The sequence below is a fragment of the Pleuronectes platessa genome, chromosome 6 (assembly GCF_947347685.1).
Source record: "Pleuronectes platessa chromosome 6, fPlePla1.1, whole genome shotgun sequence".
Taxonomy (NCBI): Eukaryota; Metazoa; Chordata; class Actinopteri; order Pleuronectiformes; family Pleuronectidae; genus Pleuronectes; species Pleuronectes platessa.
The window spans coordinates 23,232,455-23,258,448 of NC_070631.1; the positions used below are offsets into that span (position 1 = coordinate 23,232,455).

The following is a 25,994-nucleotide window of genomic DNA, read 5'->3' on the forward strand; positions in this document are numbered from 1 at the left end:
AACCATTTCTTTAACCTTTTACTATCTCCATGACAACACTATTCCTTGTATATAATATAAGAGTTACTTCAGAAACCATCAAGCTACTGTTTGTCCTGTGGCCTAGAATCTTTCAATTGTGAGCCAACACAACAATGGATATAAATCCATTGATGTATTTAAATAAATGTTACATTCATTATCTATAGATTTCAAGTTACTTCATTCAGCCGCACTGATTAAGACACACTCACTGTTTATTCTGGTATACGTCTAATTATCACAGTAACATATTAATCTTATTCAGGAAGCTCAGGTGAAATAAACTGTGATTCAATTAGTACGTAGTTCTAGTGTAGAACGTACTGTGTAACAGTTTCATAATAAAAGCTTTTAGCAAAGCAATATTCCGACTGAAATACCACACATACATATTCAGTCATCAACCAGAAACACCTTGGATTTCAGTGTTTATGAGGTTTGTCTCTAAAATTACTGTAACAGCAAAAAGGTTCCATGTGACTTATGAGTGCATTTTCACTTTTGTATTTCAGTTTTTTACAGATATTGTGTACATAGTTTAAATGAGGCTCATACACACTACGAAATGCAAATATGCGTGTACCATAGCAGGATAGAGATGTGTACTTCAGACTATGCGTGTGCGTGTATATGCACTCACTGCAGCACTGATGAGGTTTTATGGTTCATGATGAGCAGTAAGGCAGGAAGTGAGGAAATACCCAAGATCCTCAGTAGCTAGACAGTCGATCTAAACACATAAGCCTGGGATGATGAAAACAAATACAAATATAAAATTTGCTATAGATAAAATACTGCTAAATATTTGTTTACTATTGAGATTGCTATATAAACACTGGCAGGTGTGGACACATTTTTTGGGGGGGTGCGTGGAAAAAGTGTTTAGGCCTTTATATGTTTATGATCTATTATGATGTACAATCTGAGAAACAAACTCATTGCTAATAAGTATTACTGGTATTATTTGCATGTGCCAGGTTAATGGCGTTATTATACATGTATCTACTCTATGTGCAAACCGAAAGCAACATATCATCTGCATATTAGACATTCTGGAGGTCGTGAGGCCTTTCAGTGAGAAATAGGGACACAATTTTTTTTTTTTTTTAACCTGTGATTATTTGGTGTTTTGGTAACCTTGCTGTGCAACTTGTTTCTGCACAGTGAAAGAATTAAGAGCAAGCTGGGACTTTGTTTAAGGGGAAAATAATAAAGCTTTACTAAGGGATTTCGACAACGCACAGATCCTGTTTCAAACCTTCAAGAAAAAGTTTGACATACTAGTTTGATTTCTTGCCGAGAATTAGACCAGACACTGACACAAGCGTACACTCATCCTTGGAGAGTGGAATGCTTATTAGTTAACATGTTATATGTCCTTGCTTTATCCTTAATCAAAAACATAGACCAATAAATCATCCAAATGTTGTTTTACAGCAACAGGATGCATGTTCATTTTTTAACTTAAAGTGATAGCTCATCCAAAAATGAAAATTCTCCCATTATGTATTCACCACTATGCCGATGGGGGCTGGGGTTGGGTGAAGTGTTTGAGTCCACAAAACACTTCTGTAGTCTCAGGGGTAAACTTTGTTTTAGCAATTGAGGTCAATGGTGAGTCCTTCTTCAGATGTAATTAAACAACAAAAAAAACACAACACGACTCCATACTGCTCGTGTGGTGTCATCCAAGTGTCCGCAAGCCCTGAAATTCAACATCATAAGATCCTGTTTTAAGCCTGAAAGTCCTCTGATATCTTTAGACGAGGTGCATTCAGGGACCGTCAGAAATGCTGATGTCCGCTAGCTAAGCCACTTCTGGTGGAATTTGAGTCTTAAACACGATGTTAATGACCTCGTTTCGGAGTGGAATATGAATTTCAGGGCTTGCGGACACTTGGATGACACCAACACAAACCTTTCTGCTAAGCTACATTATTTGATTGCTGGCTGTAACACCATATTGAGTGTACAGCCATTAAACGTTTTCATTCTCCTCATCTAGCAAGAAAACAGATACATTGATTTTTCAAAATGTCAAACAACTGGTTTTAGTTTTTATTGCACTAGTAAGTACCATCGGAACAGCATTTCTAGTCACAACCACATAAGCTATAGACGTCAAAAACTTGCTGGTGTATGCCCCAGACTAAAGCAGTCTGTATGGTCAGTTTTGTATGGCTCCTCGTTTCATTTCACCAAAAATAAACCAAAACTGATGTAATGGTTCTCTGACAAACAGAGTGCATGAAACTGCAGGGAAAGATGTGAATCCATTCCACTCCAAACACACCTACTTAACAATCTTCCTCGTAATCACCCTGTTTCCACTGTGCGGCCAGGCCATTTGGCTTTGGCCCTGAAACTACCTCATGCCATCCGTCTGTTGCAGCAGCATCTCAACAAAGCATAAAGGGGAAAACTTAGGAAAATGAGGGATTTTGTGCATGAACACACCATCTCTCATATGTGCATGAACATTCTACTGCATTCATCAACCTCTGACCCTAAGGCATACTACGGCCCATCTAAATGTGGACTGCTGTAGTTCTCCTTGTTCCATACACGTTCCAACTTATCTCCACAACTTCACTACTTTTTCACAGTGCAGGCCATTTGAGATAAATCTACAGGCCAACACATTTGATATACTGTCATTAGGCCCTGCTGCTGCGATGTCAAAGTTTGTACATATTTCAGAACAGGTGAGCACAGAGCCACCAAACTCAAATCTAGTTAGTTCAGCAAAATTAAAAGACGGGTGAATAAAGAGGAATGATTTTTAACTAAGGGACAGAGAACTTAAACTTCTCGTTTGCACTCCAATAAAAAAAAATCGAGACATGTGTAGGTAGCAAACCCCATTCACCCAGACGATGGGTGTCAATGGGTGGGTGTCACATGTGCTGTCTCTCAACCAGTGTAAGGGTTTGAATTTGTGACAAGGAGAAATCGCTTGGTATGAACTGGCCCAGTGATCAGAAAATGCTTTACTGTTCAATCAAAAGCATCTCTGTGCTAACAACACTTGGTGCAACATGACAGTGGCTGGCTAAGAGTTCAGGGTAAAGGGATGAACATTCATAGACCCAGGCTCTGAGCCCATGAGACGCAGCGGAAGCACAGGGCCAGGAAGCCGGTGCCCAGCAGGTCCCCCAGGGCGGTCAGGTATGGGATGGAGAAGTTGTCCGGGTCCAGACTCCTCCTCCACATGAACCGGACTATGAGGTCAGCAAAGTAAAGGAGGATGGCCACCTGAAAAAGAGGAGAAAAGTGGAAGCTCCAGCATATAAATAAGCAATGAGCATGAAATCGTGTGGCTGTCATGTAATTGTGCATTCTAAAATAATAAGAATCTCAACTCATTTGGGCCAAAAAAACGAATTATGATTCGATCAATGAAAAAATCTACACATTGCATGTTTATGTTAAAGAGAAAAAAAAAAAATTGACCTGATGCTAGTTAGTAGCCTAGCGACAAATTATCAGCTAGGAGCTACAATCAGTCTATTTAACAGTATTTCCCATCAACCTGATGCAGTGAATACTGGGAGTGTGTAAAAAACAGATAGATGGAAATATTTACTCAAGTAGTGGATCATGGTTAGAATAGGTTGTTCAATACAGAAAAGTCCTTCCCACATCTGTTGAGTGTCAGGTGGAGAATGGGCCTTCCTGTTGTGTGGGAAATGTGGTCTGTTGGAAACCAACAGCCAGCCCCCATGATGACTTCTCTTTCTTTTTGTATCAGATACAATTTGCCTGATAAAGGTCTAGTATCAAAACTTTGCAAATAAATATTCCACTGTAAGTAAAACAGTGTTCAAGAGTGTTTTCCAATTTTTTTTTAACATGAAATAGTATTCATCTTGAATAACCGCACTGTAGCTGTATCCCCCGCCAACCAGTGCAGTTTACGTGGACATAAATTTACCTTTTACCACTGAAATCGAATCAGTTCGTCTTTGACTCTAAGTGACAACGGGTTAAAAAGTGGAATAAATTCCCTCAAAGCGTTCTTAAGAAATCGCATTCAAGAGGCCAAAAACATGTTTAGTGATTTAGTGCCACGCCCTTTGACCATAAAAAAGTTAATCAGTGATTCCAAGCGAACATGTGTGCCGAATATAAAAAATAATTCCCTTGAAGAAATATTGCATTCACAAGGCAAAACATGAGTTTTCAGAGGTAACGGTAACTTTGACAGCCACATTTGTTGTTTGTTTGTACTAAATTTGTGGAAATTCCCTCAAGGTGTTCTTGTTCACGAGAAGGAAGCAGACAGACCTACGTGTGGACAGAGAACCCCAAAAAATAATGCATCTGCCCACTGGCTGTCACGAGTACACAGGCATAATAAAACCCTCTAACTAGTGTATCTCAAATTGTCTATTTCTGCCCCTTTGTTATGTTTCAGGGGTGTTATGTTATTACATCATCCAGACCGGTGATCTAAGTAGCAGCTTCCTATGAATCTTCCAAGCAGTGAAATCATTCAAGCACTGAGTCAATTTCTCTGCAAATAATAAATCTAAGTTTTATTTGTGACTCTAATACTGACTGGATACCACACAACACAACATCTGAGCTAACTCTTTATGTTTGTGTTATCACCAACATTGAGCAGCTGAGATAATGTTATATTGCGGAGGCCTGAGTGCAGAGCACTTTGGGTTCTGTCCAGGAACAGATCTCCATCTCACCAAGCTGCTGAAACACCAACATCTGGCACAGGTCATTTCACAGATAGGTCACAAGTGGCAGCGGACGGTTTTTATCAGGCTGTGCAGAGTCTTATAATGTACGCTCTGATGACTGGTTTCCACAGTTTGTATCAGAGGGTGGTGTGAATCCCTCAGGGCCAATGAGTTCATGAGAAACAGCCCAGGGCCCAGAAAATCTCTCAGTTTACCTGTAGCAGAGCAGCGCAGAGGTAGCAGACGGTGAAGGCTACAGAGATTGGCGCCTCGTCTCCCTGCAGCAGAGAGATGGCGTAGAGGAAGACCAGGTGACCGGGGACGACGAGCATCAGAAGCACGCGGCCCGACTTGGAGTTCACCCCTGGGAGACACAGAGAAAAGAAGATGGTTCATTTATTTAGGTAACATGATCCCTTTATGCATCCCTTTATTCCCTTGGTGTAAGCTCAGCTACATCTGGATGGATTTTGGTGTTCCATTGTTCCTGTATGACATGATCCTCAGGATGCACGTCAAATCCTGTTACCCACTGCTCACCAGTGTTTAGACTCCAGCAGAGGGATTCATGAATTATCGTAGAGGGATGACTAAACCGTGGTTCATTATGTGTTCTCTAAACTAATTTCTGTAATATAATCAAACATAATGAAATGACAACAGATGTTTTGGCCGTAAGGAATCAGAAGAACAAGTTAAAAGCACAGCATTAGAGCCCTTTTCTTTGTTTGCATGTCACACATGAAAAAGCAGCAGGAGATCTCCGGTTAGATGTGTTCATAATAACACGAAAATCTGGTTGTGTGTTCAGGTGAGAGGTGGAACATCGTCAGCCATTATCATCAAAAGCTCTCTTGACATCTTCATCGGCGCCTCGACACGTTTGGCACCTCTTTTTCATCTTGGGATATTTGAAATCTTTTTATTATTATTTTTTTTGTGTCTGTCGTGTTTGGAAAACATAATCACGCCCACTCACTTGTGGTGAATCCTGCAGAGAACCTCCTGCTGTGTTCTCACAAGGGCTCACTCAGACATTATCAAGAGTTCTTACTAGGTGGCTGGCAGGAGAAACTCTAGAGAAACTCTGGAGACTACCTGGAGTTCAGTGCATGTCTGAAAGCAACTTAACTGTTAACAATCATATAGTTATGTATATGTTATCAATACAATATGCAGCAGGAACATTTGAAAGTCAAATTTCAACTTATTACTGGTGATTGCCTGTCCGTTATGGCAGTGTTACCTGAAGAGAAGAAGGTGATGCAGGGATTGGGCCAGTGCTGCCTCATCTTATAGGGCAGCACCCCAGGGATGCTCCAGAAGTGCAGGTAGGTCGAGATCCTACTGGCCTGGATGGCCACCAAGTTACCGCCTACCCCTGCACACAGGGAGGAACAAATACAAAGGACAAACAGACTGAGGAGGAGAGTAAATCAATGACAACATGATTGATGTTGCAATACAATAGAGAGAACATTTAATCAGTGGGTATTTGGGGTGCGTCTGTGGCTGAGGGGATAGAGCGGGCGTCCTCTAACCAGAAGGGCGGTGCCTCGATCCCAGTCTTCAGCGATCTACCTACCGAAGTGTCCTTGGGCAAGATACTGAACCAAAAATTGCCCCTCATTTGTATATAAATACAGACCATAACATGAATTCTGTCAAAATGGGACCAACGTTTATATAGCATGGTTTTACATTCATATCAAAAGCTGATATTCACTTTATGGTATATAATAACAATACATAACCAATTACAACAGTGTTCTTTCAAACATGTGGCAGTAAAAACTCTTTAAACCTCTTATATCATCGCCTGCACTCTAATGAAGCCAAGGAATGACACAAGCTTGGTCAGGCCAAGGTTTATTAAGAGCCATCACAAGTCCATCTTAATAAACATCACTGGCTAAAGCCTGGCCAGTGAAGTCACAGTAAGTAAAATACCAATAGAAACAAATATAAGAGCTCAAGAGCAGCAACAGATCCCTATAGAATGTGGGTGAACCACATGTGACCATATGGATCTGATGCTGAAATATGACTCGAGGAGAACGTATTCTCTTAAGACTACTAGACAGCTGGTTTCTGACTGACTCTACATCATGATCTCTTATCTGTGTCGGTTCTGATCTTTAAATCTTTCCCCCATGTCACAATCTTCAAATCAACCAAGCAGGTTCACCAGGTTCGAACGTCAGAGATGTAAGATTTTATCAGTGGTGTCCTGTCAGGGCAAGTTAGTCATGCAGTGCTTTGACTCTCAAATCTTAACATAGATTTCAATTAAACGACATGTTATCTCCATACATCTGATCCCAAAACAGCACTGTGCCTCCTAAATGATCCGATGTTGCATGTTTGCATTCATTTTCAATGAACGCCCTCTTGTGGTGGCTGTGAGTAATTCTCCCTAGCTTGACTTGCAGCCACTCTATCTATAGTTTCTGAAATTTCCGTGGATGTGACTGTACCCTGTTGACAAAAACTGGAGCTTTTAAAGTGAAAGGGAGAGCAGCTGGTTCTGGACTTTTCCGTGTGCACATTGGGGAACAAACCTGGGATCTCCAAACCTAGTCACCCCCCGACTGCTCTGTGAAAAGTTACTGGCCGCTGGATTCTGTCCTTTTCTTCAAGAGTGAGGAAAGGCCCTTTTCTTTATATGACTTCCTGAAAGCCTTTTCTACATCCCACTGGCTTTAAAAATTTAAATCCATTTTATTCTAGTGCTGACAACGTATCTGCGCCCAATTCAGTTACATCAAAGACCTTTCCAAGTTACTTACCCACAAAAAAAAAACGGGGGCACAGATGTTCTTTTGTGAGATGGAAAAAACTGGGGTAAAACATAATAATGGTTTATATGCAAGCAGGCGAGGGAAAATGGGAAATTCAAACCAGATTGGCAAGTTCAGAATTTCCCAGAGAGAAAGAGAGAAATAGAGAAAGAGAGAGAGAAAGAGAGAGAGAGAGAGAGATTGAGAGACAGCAGTCAGAAAGGAAGAGACAAAATGAGTTGATGATTATTAAAGGCCCTGTCAGCTGTGCCTGGGTACTTGATGTGCACCATTAGTGGTTTCAATCGACTCTCCAATACTCATCGGATCCCTGCGTGCATCAGCTCATCGCATAACCATTCATTCTGAAGGCTGCTGCTTTTCCTTCCATTTCTCTATGTCTGAGTCTACCTTAGATCACTCTGACACAGCCTTAGGTCCAAGTATAATCCATTCTCTGATTTATACAGCTGACGTGGATGTTCTCATGGCGAAGAGAGCTGCATACAAATCCAAACAGTTAAGTTAAACTTGTAAATGGGACAATTTACAGAATCTCTGTTTCCGCCTCCTCTCTAAATATCCCTAACTTCACAATCTGTGGAGGCTCATAAAGGTCTCTTCTTACCTCTCTCGGTCTTGGTTACGTAGACTTTTTCTTTTTTTTGAAAATGGTAGCAAATGGTAGAGTAATTTCCATGTTGCACGACACATGGGGGAGCATAGATAAGAGGACAACCCTCTTTACCCCCTGAGCCAGGTGTATTTTAATAGACACTTATGGAAACTGCATTTAGCAAACTTGCAAAACCGTAACTTCACAGTGAATCATGAAAGTGGTTTGATGCTCCACAGGTCGGCCTTGGTGCATCTGGAATAGCTGCTGCTTCTCTAAATGTTCCAGTGGTTTCAAAGCTTCATTGAAAACCTTTGGCGGCTCTGCACGTTTGACTCTATCGACCATAAATCATGCAGGCTTTAATATTAGAGACAAACATTTTCCAAAGAATCACAGATGATTTTAGACAGACGTCCTACCTCCCAGACAGCCACTGGTTTTAGTTCAGTTCATAAATGGCTATTTCAATCTACTCAGATTTTCCTTAAATAAGACAATAAACCCGCAAAGTTGTGTACTTCTGAAAAAAGTAATAAAAGGAGGTGAGCTCCATACTGCAACACCCACAAATTGAAGCAAGAGTCGTGACACACTCGATTACAGGGCTACACCAAACTGGAGTAATCCCAGTTAACCATCCAAACTTCACATTTCTCTCTACATTGCTCCTATTTGCTGCTTCTGCCTCTCCCACATTTAAACCTCAGTAATTTGTGTTTTCAGATCAATACAATGTCAATATCAATGCAATAGTGATGGCATATCTTACCATGCTCTTTATGAACCTCCCATAGACAGTGATGTCTGTTGGTTCACATTCACTTTGGGCTCAAGGGGCTAACTGCTGAAACTTTAACATTCTGATGTGTGCGAGGAGCTTGTGAATGTGTGTGTACTGTCAAACACTGCGGATGAGACTCTCATTTAACCACTTAACTTTATGGACCAATCAGCTTACCGTTGATGACGGGTGTAAAGACAGCCATGCCCTTGAAGTTGGGATCATTCACTGTCTTGTCCAGGATAAGGCCTCCAAAGCTGGAAGTCACAAACACAGAGGTAATCAGAGCCACACACACAATCATGGCCAAGTGAATGTTGTAGCGAAATTTTAAGAAATTCCCTCCCATGAGATATCTGGTTCACGAGAGAAGGAAGGACGGATTGATGCGCAACCTGAAAACATGTCCCCGGTGCACAGACATCAAAATACATAAAGGAAATATAAAAGAAATTGTGGGATGTCGGAGGAATCAGAAATAGCTTATATGAAAACCGCACCCAAAATATAACAAAATAAAATACTAACATACAAAATCTTCAACACAGATTGTATATAAGAATCAAGGAGAGGATTGGACGAATGTTATTATGACTGAAATAAAAATACAAAAAGGATGAATACATGCTATAAATACAGTATGAGATTAACAGAGCTCATTTTCATTACAAATCAAATGTTTAAACAACAGAGCGTTTACATATAAGTCTCTTTTTGTACATGAACACTGACAGAGAGGAATCCAATAAGGTTACTTATTCATACCACAAAATAGCATTACAATAAAATAATGTTTAATAGAGAATTTACCATGGGATGAAGGTATGTTAATAGTTAATTACAAATAATAGTTGCCAAAATAATACTGAAAACAATTCTCTCTGTCTGACAAGTCTGACAGTTTCAACGTCAGTATAAAATTCTACATATTAAATGAATGTGATGATAAACAATTCACAAACAAAGAGGTGAGAGAGTGTGTGAGGATACTGCGTGTACCTGCTGATGGACATGGCCACTATAACAGGCTGCCAGCCTGAGCGGAGGACCTCACTGATCTGAGGGCTCTGTCGGGCCACCACCACCCACACAGGGATCAGAGCCAAGAAGAAAAGACACACCAGAGGAGACAGGTACCACATATCTGCAGGAACACATGGAGGGTGGTGAGGACACATACTTCTGTGTATTATGTTGTCTGTGGTCATCAAAGAGAGAGCATCTATACTAGATAGATAGGATAAGGATAAGGATTTATATGTGTTAGCACAGAGGTCAAAGTTAGTGATGGTGCTGTGCTGAACTCTAAACCCCTCATGTGTGTATAGAGGACAGAACCTGTAAAGAAAAGCCTTTTTATATGATATGGTCCACTTACAATTAACTGTGACCTCTGTAATAAATTAACATTATGAGCTTTGATGTTATAGCACGAATGTATCAAATTTTGTTCAACTCCATTCAATATAATCTAATGGTAATTCATAAATACAGAATATGACTAGAAACACAGCCCCGCAGAAGGACTGTGAATATGGAATAAACCAAATCATATTCATAGAGCTTGTACTACAGTACGGACACACACGCAGACACACACTGGCACACATGATGAGCCGTCTGCGAGGCCAAATCTGACTTCTGCTGCCACCTTGTGTTCTATATTTATCATCATGATGAACACAAAATGTCTCATTTATGGGGAAAAACAATTCCAGATCTGCCAAGTTGAAGGAAACCCATAAAATGTCATCATATTTTAAAGTCATGGTAGAAGTACTGAATTGACTGATGGTCAAACAAGGCAGAGCAGCAGAGACGAAGTGAGACACAGACTCATAAATCAGATCTGAGATCTGGTTCATCTCCCTCGTGGTTCCGTGTCCAGTGTTACTTTATGTACTCAGTACTCACCTATATGATTATAGAGCGTGGTGCTGACCCCGGCCAGCAGGGACAAGGTGATCAAATCCCCCAGACTGGCAGCGATGGGGGTGGCCACGTTGTCGGGGTTGATCCCCACCTTCCTGGAGCCGATGATCACTCCGATCATCACCAGGCCTACACGTTGTTGGGGAAGAAGAAGAAGAAGGTGAGTGGAAGTGAAAAGATGAGTTGGTGTCAGAAGACAAAAACTGAAAATAAGACAAAAGAGAAAATAAACACAACTGCCAATACTGAAGGAAAGATTCAAGCAGAAAGACTAAATCTGATGGGAAATACATTCATTCACAACAAAAAAAAATGCTTTCAGCGGGAATGTGTTTGTTTCTCTTTTTTTCTTTTCAATAAAGACAATTTCCAATTATGCTCAGTGTGACACATGCTGCAAAACAGAAAGGCAGTAAAACGTGCTGCATTAGGAACTGAGCAGAATTCAAAATGTATCGTACATCAGAAAACTTATTGACAAAGAAGTGGTGACATGAAAGAGAAATGAAAAATGTAAAGAAAGGGATGAAAGCCAGAAAAAGATCAGTCCCCCGCTGAGAGATGACTCAGGCGATTTAGGACACGTGTCCAGTCTGTTTAACACCAGCAGGGATACATTACAGACAACACAGTAATTACATGACGGTAGGGGTACATGTATATACATGCACAGTTAAAAACCTGCCGGGTCTGTATGTTGGGAGACACTGTTTTGCATCGTGTGACACTTTCTGTTCCTTTCTATTTATCCATTAAAAGGACGTTTACCAAACTGAATCATGTAAAAGATATTGTCTCTATCCAACCTAGAAATGCAGAATATACTTTAAACACTTCAGGTCTTCATTTTGGATTGTTTGAACTGCTTTGGAGATAAATGTGAAAAGAAGCCAAACAGATTTTTTTACTTTCATTCACAAAGTGCAGGGGTGGAGTGGTTGTAGCCCCCCAATAATAAACACTGGCCTGTACAGCCCCTGTGATCACCACACCATCCCACTGAATGGAACAAATGATAGAGTGGCTGTCTTTCTCGAATCAAGAAGCTCTTTTCACCCCATTTGATTGGAGATAATTCTAAGAATTATTCGGAGTATTTGACCGTATCATTTGACCCCGCCGCTCAATGTTCAACCCAAACTTACACTTTCAGTTCTCACATTAAAATCCTGGGGTCTCATTAATAAAAGAGTGCCTAGGATTCATACTAAAAGTGTACATGCGTACAAAAGCCGGAAATGGCGTACGCATGTTTCAGGCCCCGTTTTGTGTGTATGCAACGGTTATAAATTAGACCCCTGCTCTGTAGATACCAAGTTTGTCATAAACATTTCAGTCATCATATAAAATGTATCGTAATTACCATTTAAGTTTTTAAAGATAGTTTCTCTGTTAATTTCAAATAAAACAGTGACATCCTCAATTTGATACCAAGTTTTGATGAAAATAAATATCATCGTAAATTTAAGTTTGATAAGTTGGAAACATAGTGATACAAATGCTGTGATGCTGTCATGAACCTTGATTACCAGAGTGCCACATGACCTTGTTTCATACATTCAGATGTATATATGTAGTTTGTTTCTTTTCAGTAAATCTGAATCAGCTGCATTTATTATTTTAATGTCGATCAATCCCTATTAATCTGACTTCCTTTTTTATACTTTCTATCTCTAAAGATTTTTCTATTAACATTTATTATATAAAACATTTTCTCCTTTACGCATTTACCCTTGTACAATTCAAGGTTATTTACATTGAACAGCTGACATTTCAATGAAAAGTGGTCAGCAGATAGGTACAATATGCCTGTGCAGTGTATGAAAAACAATAAAGGTGTCCCCTGGCAACTGACCTAGAGAGAGAGCAGCTACGAATGCAGTGGTGATGCTGCTGGCACACAGAACAGCTGCCTGGTCTATTTCTATACCTCCTCGAGAAATTGCCCCTAAGCACACGGCTGCCACCGCAGCGAGGAAGCCCACCACTGTGGCCTGAACCTGCATAGAATCAAAAGAGACAGAACACATTAATCATCTGCAGTACATCAATGAATCTGACATACGCAAGTGTATTATCTACATAGGGCTGTAATGAACATTTCTTTATTATCATAGATTAATCTGATATTACTCAATCAAATGATGAATAATTTGGTCAATGAAACATCTAAAAAACACCCCAAAGTATTTATTTCTGTGTTTTGTCCCAGCAGAAGTGCAGGACTCAAAGATGATCAGCTTTGTAAATACATACAGTGGGTTACCTGTATTAGTGCCAGATTGCTGCACATCATGGTCCATTGTTTATCAGGGTCGTCCATTTGTCCTGTGTTGGACTGAAAACATGGAGATACCAATTTCAAAAAGGCACTTTCAATTGATGACATTATATAAATTCCACAATTACAGCACTGAAAAACGGTGACAATTACATGTTAGTGTGGAATATTTAGAATTTTTTCTGGTACCTCATGTGTAAAAAATAATTGTAATTAAAAATGATCAAACTGAAATAGGTGGGCAGATGAAATTAAGAGTTACCGGAGTTTATTTTTACACAGTGTTTGTGCTTGTGAGTCTGCCTCTGTTGAACATTTATTTTGCAACTCCTGTGCCATCTACCAAAGCCCAGGTAAGACAACATCACTCTGCATGTTATATTACACGTGACTCTTACTGCAAAAAAACATTAAGAGTTAGAGTAAGTTAAAGGTTACATGATGGACATTTTTATGCCCAGCTAAATAAACATACCGCGTGAATGAGATTTCACACTTCGTAAAAGGCTTAAAAAATACTGTCCTCTAAGTGCGACTTTGAACTGAATCAATTGTGCATGATAGATTGTATGTAAGGGAAATAAATATAAGTACTGAGGATTAGGGCTGTCACTTTCCATCCGATATATTTGAACATTTATTTGAACGAGGCGGAAACATTTCATATTCGAACTGTAATGACCCGTTCAATTTCAAAATATTCATTCTAGAAGCTCATCAGATCGGCTGAAGTAGTTTGCCTCCTGATCCAGTAGAGGGCGATAACTTGACCTGGTGCATATCAGAGCAGACAATCGTGAGGCCAGAACGTCAGAGAAGTGGCATGTGGAAGTGTTTGGCGTTCTACACTGTAAACAGCCGAGTGCTGAACATAGATGAGGCGGTTTGCTGACTTTGTACCATGCATTGATCTGTGAGCTATCCACCAAAGTGTGGCAGCGGAGGACCATTGATTCATCCTCATTTGTGTGTGTGTGTGTGTGTGTCTGTGTGCGTGTATGAGGGTGGGGGAGATATTTGAATGTATTCGAATCAAATTAGTTTGAACTTGGTTTTAAGAAAAAAGTGACAACCCTAATAAAGATATAGTGAGATCTCCTTCTATGTCTTTGGACGTAAAGTTCTTAAACAAATATAAAATTGAATGTGGACCTTAAACAATTAAGTTATTAGGTTATTCTTACCGCAGTGGAGAGTCGGGCAGCCAGGGTCATCTCCAGGTTTCCTTTGAGTCCGACCAGTGCCGGCACCAGGATGAAAATCTCTGTTATCACCTTAAACACCTCCCAGTGCTGCAACACATACGTACATCAAACACACAAACATACAGCACATTCAGTTAATTACAATTCTTTCCTTTCTTCCATCTTAATAATGGAATATTTCTATTTTAAAAATCATCAGTGTCATCGTAACCACCATTGATGAACTCTCTGAACCTGCTCCCTTCCTGGTACACTTAAATAAGCACATAACATATTCTGGACTAACCCAGTAGCCTAGTTTCTCCTGTTTCCACATCTCTGAGCATTGTGTGATGCCACTCCATAATGCACAGGTTCACCGGGTTTAGAAGACGTACAGTTCACAGAGTCTGCCTCATATTCTCTGACTACAATTCCAGCTGGCAGGTCCGGGACGGTTTAGATCTTTAAATAGATGCACATATAAAAGAACAACATGGCTGCCAAGAGCAAAGTGATGTGGAGCAGAGGGAGGTGGGGAATTAAAGAGGAGAGGCCGGATGTGGAGGAGGGAAAAAATAAGTTTGGTTGCAGAAAAATAGAAACAGAGAGAGTTAGTTAGTTCCATCAGGGACACGGAGGAGGGGAAATGAACACCTTCAATATCATAGTATTTTCTTCCACATAGCCTTTATTAAGCAGGCAAGATTGGCATATATTTGATTTGTTTGCCTAACAGTCTTAGCCTGGATGCCAGACGAACTTAGCCCCGCCCACAACATTTGAGGGCGGGAAGTTCATTCATTCTGACTAGAATTGTGAGTATGACAACGTCAGGCTAGAACAGTCTATGAACAGATGATAAATATTGTATTTTCAGAAAATGTGTCTTCCTATGAACCTGGTATGAATCCGAAAAGATAAAGTTCTGTAGTGAGTAAAACTGCCTTCACAGAGAAGTAAAAACACAAAGTAAAATAACGAGATATGCTTCTTACTTATCCAAGATTAACAGCACATAGTCTGTATATTAAGACTATATTAAATAAATATATATTAAATATATATATTAAATATTGAGATAGGCAAAATATTCCAGTTATGATTGCTACCATCTGGTCACATTTGGAGCCAGAGTCTCTGCATGTATCGATGGAGCTACGGTCCCGTCGAAACACAAGTTCGGCCAATTGTGAGTATTCTGAGCTGTCAAAAAAGATGTCTGACCCAATCTTTAATAAATTAATAAAAACCAAACTTATCAGAAAACTTATGCTTTGAACATATATCTGTGTGATAAGATCTAAAATGACAGAAACCATCTTTGAGAATTACTTTTTTTACAATTAAGTTTGGTCCATGTATCATACACTAGCATGGAGGAGGTGGGGTTTATAACCTTTACTTCAGCCAGCCACCAGGTGGAGACACTCTGGCTTTACTTTTGGGGAGCTGCCATGACTGAGTCCCAATCTCCTTTCACCACTTCTCCCTACCCCTCAGCCCTTAACCCCTGGTTTGCATGTTCATGCGTAGGGATAGTGTGTCCCTCGAAACAGATATTCTACAGACCCACACTTCAAATCCTCACTTCTCTTGAAGATAAACGATGCACTTGATTTAACCAGCGTATAGCAGCAAGGTTACTGAACTGAACTGTTCCTCTAATAACAAATTGTCCCTTTAGTGCCTGTAAGCAAAAGCATTGGTTTATTTAAGATCTCAACAATGTTATTAGAATGACATCCCAGACAAAACGTGTTGTCACATCTGTTTACATCGACGACAACTGATGACGTTTAGGGTTTTTGTGAGGACTACTGATGATGTAACACCATCTGAAGGGCTATTCCAATTCGTAGGGGAAGGTTTACCCCTTGTGACTCCATTTAGGGGCAACCAAGAGGTAGGGCCAAGGGGTGAAATGTGGTTGGGCCTATGCCGCAACATCACCAGCTCATCAGGGCTCATGGGTGAGTTGAGTCTCGATATCTTTGTGCGAAATAAATGACTCAAGTGAAAATGCTTGAAAAAGTTGAAACATCACATCCAAAGTTTTGACTTGGCTGAGGTGTAAGGTGTTAAAAAATTGAAAAAGAGGCAGGGCAAATGTGAAATGTGTGCAGAGCGATGAGGAGATTATAACCTTACTCAAATGAATACATGAAACAAACATTAATGCAATATTTCCATGACCAATGATAACATTTCGGTCTCCTGACTTCAGAGGACAACTAGCAGGTCCAGGACCCTGTGTGTGTGTGTCTGTGTGTGTCTATTTATACACTACACTCTCACTTTGAGGACTGGTAAATCTAGCTGACGCCTGTCATATTGGGAGACTATCTTGGGACATGGCCTGCTTCTGCCACAACACCACTGCTGCTCGGCTGGGACGGGCTAGAAGCCAAAACACTGCAATACTCATAATATCTCAGGAGAGAAATCAATGCTTATAATTACTGATATTAATTTTGGAGACACCATTACTATATCATCAGAATGTGTACTTAGTTATAATCATCATCAGAACAGTTTGCACAACAGTTTATATCTACACTAAAGAAGGAACTACTGGAACTATTGGACAGTGTGGACATTGCTTTCAGAATCAATATCTGTACACAATATCTCTGTCCTGCTTTCACCCTCCATCACTTATTAAATTAACTGTTCACTTTCATCCTAAGGCTCTCCTCTCTCTCCCACATCCAAATGTAATTTGGTAATCTCAGAAAGGCGGATGTTAAAGAAGGCTGCACATGTTGCACTGAAAATGGCACTCTCAAATGGAGAGGCTGGCATGTTATAACTAATATACATATTGCATCTTTTCAATATTTCCATTCATTCATGCGTTAATCAATTTTCCATTGACATGTCCATCTATTCACCCGTTCCTGTTATCTGCTTGTTTTAAAGAAAAAAACACTCTCTTTCCTCTTTCAATCCTTTTTCGCAACAATTTCTAAATTATGTATCTGTCGTCCTACACCAAAAGTCAGCAAGTTCCAGCCCATCCTTCCAGAGATGCTGGAAGTTAGCAGTTGGGGTAAAAGTGAAATCAAATGATTCCTCAGATTGTTATTTATTCTTCAACACTTACCGATTCAAATAAAATGTTGCCAACTTTAGACCATTTTATTCACATTTACTGGAGGCATATTTGTGTTCACCTGTCTTGTGCAGATGTTAAACAAAGTTTACAATTTTAAATGGATGTAAAAACTGTAAAAAGGAGATTGGCAGAAAATAGTTAAAAACATTTTGTAGAACTTATCATATAAAGTATTGTGCTGGTATTGGTAACTAAATTTGGATATCAAACTGACACTCGTATCAAGTATTTCAGCTAGTAGCCAACGCCATTCGTTGGCCTGTCAATCAGTGTCTCACAAAATATCTTAGAATTCGTTACTTGTATAAGATCCATAATGATGCCAGCGGAGACCATTCCGAGTCCTGACACCAGGTACGGCACCATGACCTGAGCAGCGATCAACCAGGAGCTCTCTGGCAAGAAACCATGTTCGGATCGAGTCAACTTCCATGTGACGCCGCGCAACTTTTTGCCCTGGTAGCGCAGCTCCAGCTCCAGACGAGTCACCACCATGTTGAATGAGGGCTTACTTAATCACATAGAGTTGTTATCCCATTGTTAGTGTAACTGCGATTCAAACGCAGGATGAGTGGTTGCAAAACACTGCAGCTTCTGATGCTGTATATCCCAATTTGTTTATCCTAAGAATGGAGCAGGGTGAATGCTGAATAAGAAAACATCCAGTGTTCGTTTTCTTGGTTTAAAACAGGTAAAGGACAAAATATTCAAGCAGGCAGGACATTCTTGAAGAGCTGTGGGACAGAATTTGGGAACGCATGGTTGCTCAACTCTCAATTACAAAGAAATACACAAGGGAACCAATCAGCCTTTGTTAACCTTTTTGTGGAGAAACTCGAAAAATAATCAGATTCTGCCATATCATCAGATGCTCTGAAGAGAAAATCTAGATACGAACATGTTGAAGACTGTCCTGAAATTTTCCATTTCTTCAGATCAGGCAAAATCAGTCACATTAAAGGCTTCAGCACAAAGTTGAGGGATAATAGAGTGTAGAGAGAGCATAGAGAGCATCATTGGCACATTGGTGAGTCAGCAGTGATGACGTATCCATTTGTAAACACCACTAGGGAACACAACCATTAAGACCAGTGGTGATTCATAGGTCGCAATGATCTTCCCAAGCACTGGTAGGCTACTCAGTCTCAGCTTCTCTTCAGCTTTAACCAAAGGTTAGTTTGATGTCCACGAACCACACCATGGATAGTTAAAGAAGTCTTGATTAAGTCCAGTGTCTTTGACCTCGTTGAGGATCCATTTCATGTAGTTAAAAGTCCTTTCAACTGAGTTTGTTGGATGTAGCTGTGACTCCGTGTGATCCAGTGTGGGGAAGAGTTGGCCTACAGTGTAAAGGCACTGTCGTATCCTTCTGCTTGTCGTGACAACTAAAAAACTGACAGTGACAAGAAGATGATGGATTGTCCAAAAGCTCTTGAAAGGAGTTAGAAGCCGAGTGATCCCTGTATGTCTTTGACGTTCCGGCCTCTTCCTCTCTTTCTGGCAGGGTGAAGTGAAGAGGAAAACAGAAAGAGCTCCATAACGGCAATAAGTAATCTGATAGGTCCACTGACGGAATGCAGCAGCCAGCTCCTGCCAGGCTGGTGTGTTTCTATCCTCCTGTCAGCATCAGGGTAGTCCTGCTCCCTGTGCGCTGCTCAGCTGTGACGTAGAGAGAAAGAGGCAGGACCATCTGCACTGCCCGACATGCAAACTCATGAGAGAAACGACCGGCTCAGCCCCTCGCACTCTCCCACTTGCTATTTCTTGCTGCGTGTCGGTCTCTGGTCCTACCTCCCTGGAGCCATGTGACATCCCCTTCTCTAAGTCGGCCAGTCTTGCTGCGTTTCTCTCTCCATCATCCCTCTTTTCCTGTTCTCTCTCTCCCTATATCGTGACTCATTCTTTCTCTCTGTGCATTTCCTCCATCGCTACCTCCGGTTCACCTGCTGTAAGTGCATTTGTACTATGATCCTCCCACAGCCCTGGTACTATATCTCCTTGTTCTTTAACGCCACAAGTAAAAAGCATCATATTATACTATATGAATAGTATATTGCCTTACTTTTTTGAAAATGGACTGAATTAAAATATTTCTTTCACAATACTTTTCAGCTCATGAGAATCTTAAAATCTGCACATCGAACGCATGCTAATTAATGACTTGTTTGTTGAATCAAGGTCACTTGTATTCTTTGCCTTACTATTATCAGATCAATTATTTGAACACCACTTTATAAGTAAAGACTTTTTGCATTTTGATATATGTTTGTCCATTCACCCATTTAAGCATCAATAATCAAACTCAAGTCATAAGATAGTTAGGGTGAAAATTTGACTAATTTATCCACCTATTAATTCCATTCTGAATGTGGAACGCACATCTAAAGCCTGTTTATCGTATTGGCTTCACAATTGGCATATGTATCATCAAGGGCTCAAATAAGTACAGTGTTGGATTCTGTGAAATTTGGACAGTTGATATTTTCAATATTAATACATTAAAAAAAACAGTGAGCACTGCTCTGTAGCAGCACGGACAAAGTATCATCGATGTACGTGACACTGTCGATCAGAACAACAACGTGTTCACAACAACGACAACTGATTCTGCAATTCGGGGTTCTGTGGATTGAGTCCAGCAGCAAGTCGCTTTTAGAGTTTCAGAAAAACAGTCCGTTCCAAACAGACAGGCTGACAACTGGCATTGCAAAAGTTTCAATAAGATAATGAATGCATTATCCAAAGTTTTTACAAGAAAACATATTCAGTCCAAATTATGTCTGGGTTACAATTTAACTGGTGTTTTGGGAATTTTCATACCTGAGATGCTAGTGTTATAGTTGTGATAGGCACTAGTTTGTGTGCTGGGAGGCTAACCCCAGTTTACATAGCATGTGATGAACATTTATTTGAACCAAGTATGTGATTTATTTTGTAGAATGAAAGATCAAGGAACACACTATGAAAGCCAAGTAATGATATGGAGGTGTCAAGTCATAAATATATTTCCATTTATGAGGACACTCATCTGAGTGAGCCATAACTTGCACAGTACTCTGCACTTTACTGCCTTTTTTCACTTCTGGTTAGATGCTAAACTGCATTTTGTTGTATAAGTACTTGTACTGTGCAATGACATTAAAGTTGAATCTAATCTAATAACTTGCACAGAAATTACAAATCAGTGAAAATGAAAACACCTATTGGCAGATGCAGAATGTAGGACGTAACATGTGGGACTAAAGGTGGATGCAGGACAAAGGCAATCGTTGTTTGGACAAGATCCAAAACCACCACAGGCTACAGTAATCACCCTTATTACTGAGAGTCAAGTGTTCTTATCTTTTCTCCTCTCCACTCAGACAGGATATTTTCCATGTCCTTCTATGCCCCCTGTGCTGTGAAACGCAGCGTTCTGCCAAACTCATGACTAATCGCTCTCCGTCAGACGCGGGAGGGTAACTGTCACTGTAGGGGAGACAGTGGAGGAAACACTGATAAGCAACAGATGGAGTGATGGGAAGGAGGCGAATGAGGGTGGACTTGTGTTTATCAGAGGAGGACGGAGAGGGAGTATTAGGGACCAGCTCCACACAAAGCAGACAGCAGTGTGTCTGATTTCCCTGAGCACAGATGGCAGGGATGCCTGGCAGAGAATAAAGACACAACTAGCTCTCACAAACACACACACACACACACACACACACACACACACACACACACACACACACACACACACACACACACGCACACACGCACAGGTATTCGCTTCAAATCAATTAACAGAGAAGACACAAGCTGTCGACTAAAGACAGAAACACACTCAGAATACACAGCGAGCCTCCTGCAGGTGACAAACTGCAGGTAGAACAAAGACCCTGTTAATGCATTTACAACAGAGATAACATGGTTTTTAATGTATGAGAGAAAAATAGAACGTAGATGAGAATACTCATTTTGTTTTTGAATCAGCTGCAGTATTAGGATACACTCAGTTTTCATATCAGATACAAAACTTGTTTTGTATTCCACTTAAACACGATGTTTAGGATGAAGACTTAATTATTTATGTCAGATTTCATGAAAAAAAAGCCAAATATTTGCTGGTCTCATATCATGAGGTCCCGCTTTTTTTGCTGTTCTGAAGTATATTAGCACAGTGCCCATTCTGAACCAGCCAGCCGGTTCTTTGGTCTGTGGTGATGCTGATTGTAGTTTAATTTCTGAAACTGCTGAAACTAAGCTTCTGTATTTTACACTGATTTAATAGTTGGATTTTCTTTCTTACTGTTCAACTGTGTGGTTTATACAAGTTTGAATGATTTACTGAACTGTTGTTATTTTTTAATACACTGCATGTCAGGGTTCTTCAAACCTAAGTTCACAATTTCTCAAATTAAAAGCACTGTTATTCAGCCTCATATAAAGCATTGAAACAACAATACCTATATAGTGCTTTTACTTTGTAGACATTTGCCAAAGAGGAAGTGATTCTATGAATGTTGTTGACCGCAACACTCGTGAATTACTTTGTCAGTCCGATGTGGTGATATAAAAAATATCAAATTATTAAAATGACCTTTCCGCAACCTGCCAGTTGCCAACCATTGCTGTGGTTATCCGAGGATGCAGAGACGACATGTTCAACTCGGTCCACAGATCGGACTCAAGCCGTCTTGAGATATAACATTCAAGAGGAGAAAACATGTTTTTTGAAGCCACTGTGACCTTGACCTTTGACCACTGAAATCAAATCAGTTAATCAGTGAGCCTTTATAACAAATGTGATAACGTTTGTACCAAATTTGAAGTCATTCCCTCAAGCTGATCTTTAGATATCATGTTAAAGAAAAACATAAACATACTTTGTGAGGCCACTATGACCTTTGATCGTTGACCATTGTCTGCCAAAATCAAGTTCACTCCAGTCAAAGTGAATTGTAACATCTTCAAAAACTTTGGTATACAAGTAATTAAAGACTTAATGAAAATATTGATTTGAATTGTGATTTCCTGTTGCTGCAGGACTGTGCACACTCACCTGAACACTGTCCAGCACCATACCAGCCATCACCATGCCCATCCCAGCCAGCAGGTAGGGAAATAGCACCTGAAGACAGATCGCTATGGACGACTCCTCCTCCAACTTGGCCACTGACACTTTCGGCTTCTCCTCTGCCTGCCTTTTAGGAGGCTGGAGGACCGGGGGTGAGATGAGGTCATCCTGCCCCTCTAAGGTGCCTCCCAAGCGGTCACTGGGACTCCCGGCTGCCGGGCTCTTCACCCTGGAGCGGGACTTCTTGTTCTTTTTCCTCTGGCGGGCCTGCTGTGGCGCCTTCTCCTCACCGGGCATGATGGCAGTGGAGGCTGTGACAGTTGGGGTAAGGGCGGCTTAATCTGGGGATACAGAATAAATGGGACATATCTCTTTTATCAAATATAGAGCTAAAAAACTGACATAGGGTGTAAAAGTTTATCAAACAAGTCAAAAATATATAACTTCATAAAAAGTCCATTCGGTTTAATAGGTCAAATGGAGTGTAAAAAATTCATAAAGCTGTATAAAGTTCATTTAACTTCAAATGAGTTGATAATAATCCAGAAAACATTGTATTATTTATTATTTTCTTTACTACCAGTCAGTTGACTTTAAGATTGCTGGCCTAGCCCTACACACGAGCGCACTCATTTATCCCATTGAGGGCACTCAAGGGCACAATGTATTCCATCACTCTTTACTATCACTTTAGCTAACTAAACACATAACCTGAACCTAACTCTAACCCTAATGATAATATCAAGTCTTAACCCTCAAACAGGCCCTGACTTTCGGAAACATTTCTGTACAAGTACACACACATTCTGTGCAAGAAAACCTGATATTATTTGACAGCAAAGACCACAAAAAAAAAAAGGAAACCCAAGGAGCTGAAAAATAAATTGAGCAGGTGAAAGATATTGAATTTGGAAGAGTAAGACACATTTTGTGGCTTGATTTACTGTATTGAAGGTTTGAGGGTTTAAGGGGAAAGTATAGACTTTTCTATTACTGTTTTTATTTAAATTTTTCACTGACTGCATTATTGATGTAGTAAGTTATATTGACACTTGTCGACCCAAAAATGTATCATATATATGACCATTAATCAGCCTATAAACACATGGTACAAAAAATGGTAACTGTCTAATACAGGATGGCTTGTATATACAATATATCTATTAAAAGTCAGATGGTGTCTTAGGTCTTAATATCTATGTTAATTGCACTGATCAATTATCAGTTACCCTTTACTTTTACTGTTTTTTCATCAGTTTATGGTCAATATCATGTGCATTATTTGTTTCATTGCATGTTATTTACAGTAGCCCAAACTGGACAAACTAAACACCTTTTGAGTTTTTACCCCAACTGAAGGCAACAACAGGCTCTCTTGCAGGTTTGGAAGGGGAGGGTGAGATGAAGGGTATTCAGCTGCTACATGCAACCTCACCACTAGATGTCTCTAAATTCTACACACTGTACCTTTAAAGGGAAGGATAAGGGAAGTTTAAAACAATGTCTGGTTAGATATCTCGATCTCTGCTGCTAACACACCCACTACATCTCAATCTCTCCTTGTTTCCAGATGCAGCAGACGCACCCTGTCACCTAGATACCGAATGCGCAGTCACGTTCAGTGGGCCTTGGCGAACAAAAATAGAAGCTACATCATGTGATCAGTGAAACGCTTCATTGCTCATCCAAGAGGCTTCTTCACTTCAGCTCCACAGAGTTATTTACCCCGTTTCCTTATTTTATTATATTGTGGTCACGTAATATATTTTTTACAAATGTCACAGGGCTCTGAACCTAACATATTAACCTGATCAGAGGTTTTACCAGCTGTTCTTCTGCATTCAGCAGCTGTCACTGTGTTTATTTTAGTCTGGATGATGTGTTTGCTCTCGTCATATTTCATAATTTAACAGTTTGCTCTTCTTTGTTAAATGTGAGGCTCTGCTGCCAGTCAAACTTCTCCATTTCTGTGATTGGTCATGCTCAGTAAACACTGCCCCTTTCATGTACATGCGCTCAGAGCTGGATCAGGACAACCCGGGTTAAGTGACTGCTTAGCCTGACTGGGTTTGTTAGGTTAAGTTCAGCTGGATCTCTCGGGAACATGTCCTGGGTCTGTTGAACTCGCTTGGCAGTACAGACCCCAGCTCTCATGCATCTGTTTACGCGATGGGAGAGTTGTTTATCCACAGAGTCAGTTCTGCACGGACCGAATGACAAGAGGAATAAAACATGAAATACACACAGTGTCCAGGAGTGTCAGCGATCATCTGCAGCGCCACGACCACATCAGCTTAGACACACACATACACACTCACACTCACACTCTTTCCGCCGCGCAGCGCTCCACTGCAGGCTGCCATGTGTCCATCCCATAATACCACAGGGCTGCTCCGGTAGCTAATGGTTACACAACCAGGCGCTCTTCCGATTGGATAGAACCAGTAGTATACTGTGAAGCACCGCCCCCATGTGGCGAGAGTGATTAAATGACGTAGGGGGATCCCAGTGTTAAATCAAGCACTCACTCTTCAAATAACCAACAGTGTTTGGCCATGTATTTGTTATAGTAAAAGCAGTGGATGTATTTAAATCATTGTCTCATATCAGGATGTATACAGACTTAAATAATATAATGTAAGAGGTTGAAGATCAATACATAGCATACTACACATTTAAGAGCTATGTTGTAGACCCCTGCTATTTCTAAAGCCTCCTAGTTTCACCACTGTAGGTAGTGGAATCACCATGACTGAGTCACACACGAGCTAAGGCACTGCTGATAATGAAGACACATGCTCAGTCAACATATATGCTCATTAACTAGTGGCTGAACAGCATATTACTGGCATCTCGTCAGGCTACCCAACTGAATTAAGCCTACAACACACACCCTCAGTGGATGTGAGTGTCCGTTAAAGAGGCTGAGATCTGATCTATCGTCCTTACCTTTGTCTCCAGAGCTTGTGAGGCCGAGAGTGTGCACAGCTGAGGTGAACGTAAGCCCTCAAAAATAACTGGGTGTGTGCTTGCTATGCTGTGTGCATGTGTTTGAGTGTAAATGTCTCCCTACGTTAAGGCTATGTGTGTGTTCTTCATTACGTGTGCTCTTGCATTTTTGTACATATGTCTCTGCGTTAAGCCCGTTCTCTATGTGTGTGTGTGTGTGTGTGTGTGTGTGTGTGTGTGTGTGTGTGTATGCGTGAATCATGGGGCACCGTCTTGAATTTCATGGCATTGGCAGATAAGGATATCCTCCTCCTGTCACTTTCCATCTCTGGCAGACTGGTGACAGCAGCTACAGCACTTTCACTGGTTCCTTCATAGAAGAAACAGACCCGTCATATTCAGCCACTTCGTGTAACTACATGTTTAAAAAACCTACAGGCCACTTACCTGTATACAAACACACACATATATCGTATCTATCACGAAGAACATGGCTGGTTTGTTGCTATAAACTACCCTGTAAGTGTAACAAGGAGCAGTATCATGATCTTTTCACAGGTTTCACTGCTTCTTTGT

General features: G+C 40.5%; 1 protein-coding gene across 5 annotated transcripts; it reads right to left on the reverse strand.

Annotated features, from left to right (window-relative positions):
• On the reverse strand, nt 1–25,620 carry LOC128442835 (solute carrier family 41 member 3). Of its 5 annotated transcripts, none has more exons than XM_053425429.1 (11): nt 25,419–25,620; nt 22,455–22,810; nt 14,296–14,403; nt 13,097–13,168; nt 12,686–12,830; nt 10,813–10,959; nt 9,898–10,042; nt 9,076–9,155; nt 5,965–6,099; nt 4,934–5,082; nt 1–3,276 (listed from the first exon to the last, which is right to left on the reverse strand). In XM_053425429.1, exons 2-11 carry the CDS (start codon nt 22,764–22,766, stop codon nt 3,103–3,105), a joined length of 1,467 nt encoding a protein of 488 aa, XP_053281404.1. In that variant the 5' UTR covers nt 22,767–22,810; nt 25,419–25,620; the 3' UTR covers nt 1–3,102. The 5 variants fall into 5 exon arrangements, with proteins under 5 accessions (XP_053281404.1, XP_053281402.1, XP_053281401.1 ...); XM_053425427.1 differs by lacking the exon at nt 25,419–25,620 and adding an exon at nt 24,794–24,856; XM_053425426.1 differs by lacking the exon at nt 25,419–25,620 and adding an exon at nt 24,715–24,856.
• Nucleotides 25,621–25,994: the final 374 nt, after the last annotated feature.